General features: G+C 31.6%; 1 protein-coding gene across 1 annotated transcript in view; it reads left to right on the plus strand.

The window, feature by feature from the left end:
* LOC106478364 (heparan sulfate 2-O-sulfotransferase pipe-like) overlaps positions 1–2,115 on the plus strand; it is a 22,569-nt gene extending 20,454 nt beyond the window's left edge. Inside the window, exon 8 of the mRNA XM_022381959.1 lies at positions 1,860–2,115. Coding sequence (XP_022237667.1) covers positions 1,860–2,011 — 152 coding nt within the window. The 3' untranslated portion in view covers positions 2,012–2,115. The remainder of the gene's footprint in view (positions 1–1,859) is intronic.
* The last annotated feature ends 415 nt before the right edge of the window (positions 2,116–2,530 follow it).

Below are 2,530 nucleotides of genomic sequence, written 5' to 3' on the forward strand. Positions count from 1 at the left end.
AGCGCCTTAACCACCTGGCCATGCCGGGCCAGGAGTTTTAAAGATTGCTGAAGAGTAACTTTTAAGTTACAAAATGGTAAAGTTTCGATTCAGAACAGTCACTTTTAAATATTTTAATATATAGAGAATCGTTTATAATAAAAAAAGTTTTACTTATTAAGGAATGAAAATGTCATTATATTTGTACCAAATGTATAAGCAGTGCCGGGCTTAAAAAGTGATGTTATAAAATACGTGCGTGGGCAACCCCTTCATTATTTTGAGCCGTAGCACATTAACATTTGTCAGATCCAAATATATCCGTGCTTCACGCAGCATTAACAATCATTGTCGTTTGGCGTCGGGTTCACGTATTTTGCAACCGATCCTATCGCGTTGAGTCATCGTTTGCGAGATTAAAGCGCTAAAATCGAAGTAGCTGCTAAACTCGAATTGTTCCTCTGATGACTTATTTATTTAAACTCGATCTCTTGGGGGAATGCCTGAGTTCTTTTACCAAATATCATCTGAGATGGCTCAGCCAGCTCCTCACAACAACTTATCAAACCAGACAGCCAACTCTTCTTCTACCTAAGTAAGTAAACGTTTTTATTATAACGGTTATTCTGCATTATTAGGTTAATATATGGATTTAGAATAATATAATATCCGGGACTGGCTAAATCTCGTGAGATGTTATTGGGTTTACGACCGATAATGTTATTAACAGCGCCGGTACTCAAGTGATGAAATAATGCATTCTAACCATTATAAGTAATGTAGTTTGAATATTATATTCAATTATCTGCTCTTGCTACTAAGTATATATGGTTAGATCTGATCTATGTAGAAATCTTGCTTTGATCAGAGGTTAACATTAATTATATATTATATAAAATCACGTGAAATATTTCTGTCTTTTCTCTCTTTCTCAGTACGCATTACTGCATACTACTGCGTATGCTATTTATTGGAGAAAACTTCACGTTAACTATAAGGATGAGCTGAAATTCTCAACAACAACAACAAAAAATGAGCTAGTATACTCTAAAACTAATCGGAGTATTCGTCCCTGAACGGAAGTTGTGTAAATTCATGATTAATGAAAGATTATCTTAGGACATGAAAAGTTCCCTTATACGTAATTGTAAAAAAAACAAACAAACAAACCCAAAACGGCCATAACAACGCAAAATGTGAAACTGAAATTTTGTACGCCCCCCCCCCCTAGCATGAACCTAATGAACCTCCATACCAATTTGGGTAAAGATCCATCCAAACCCTGCAAAGTAGTTACATGTACATACTACAGATAATACTATTATATTTATATAGATGCTTCAACATAAACCGTGCAAAGTAGTTACATGTACATACTACAGATAATACTATTATATTTATATAGATGCTTCAACATGTAACAAGGAGTGGGCGTTGTAGAGGTCTACGAAACAATTTAGTAGTACGGTTATAGCCCAAATTATGCAAAAACGAAATATCATATGAAGTTATTTTTGAGGCATGTAAAACTTGTAATAAATATTAACTATATTGGCGTGTGTGTATAAAATGTCAATGAAAACCACAACGTGATATTTATTAAGTTAATCTATCGATCAATCAATTTATCTATAAACCAACATATTCAAAAAAAAAAAATACTAGATATGTAAAATTATTATTCTATGTTATTATAAAATCATAGGGTATTTATATTTACAGGAGTATTAACAATAGTATGATTAGTATCCAGAAAATCATAGGGTATTTGTGTTTCGATTTCATAATTTTTTAAAACTTGAGTTATTTAACCCTCCTAATTTTTTTTTCTTTCTTTCTGCGGGCGCCCTTGATCCTTATGATTTATTTCTTCCTTGCAGCAAAAGTAAAGAACAAGACATCACGGAAGAAGATGGTTTCCAAACAAGTAAAAGATATTTTGAAACAAAATCTAACCATGGAATATGAGTTTTACAATTTCATTCATAAACGACTTAATGATCAATTCAATGCCGTTAAAAATCGACGTTAAAAACTTAGTTGGAACTAAGATGTAAAGAAAACTATGGAATCATAAAGTGATAGAACTATGTAAAAAAAAACATGTACTTTCTTATTTTATTTGTAATAAAATAACAAAAAAATGTTTGTTTGTTTTATGGATTAAAGCTCATGATAATTCGTAACGGAAATCCAATTTGAATAAATCTCTAAATGATCCTTCGATGTAATTTCGATGTAAAGTGTTTTAAATAAATAAATGACGCTAATTTAAAAGCTTTTATAAACACATGATAAGATTTCTTATTTAATTACAAAGCTCAAACTATTTCAAAAGTTCATTATCGGGTGTGAGGCTGGAATGAACTTGTTAGAAAAGAAGTGATTTGCACTGATTCGATTAATAAACAATGACGCTACTCTGATACAATATTAGTAGCGTCAACAATGAACACAAGAGATAATACACAATTAACTCGGGTACTTGAAGAAAGTATATAAACAAAACTAATACTGACGGTATAATGATGTAACGTATAGTAGAACTGGA

The sequence above is a fragment of the Limulus polyphemus genome, unplaced genomic scaffold (assembly GCF_000517525.1).
Source record: "Limulus polyphemus unplaced genomic scaffold, Limulus_polyphemus-2.1.2 Scaffold204, whole genome shotgun sequence".
Classification (NCBI taxonomy): Eukaryota; Metazoa; Arthropoda; class Merostomata; order Xiphosura; family Limulidae; genus Limulus; species Limulus polyphemus.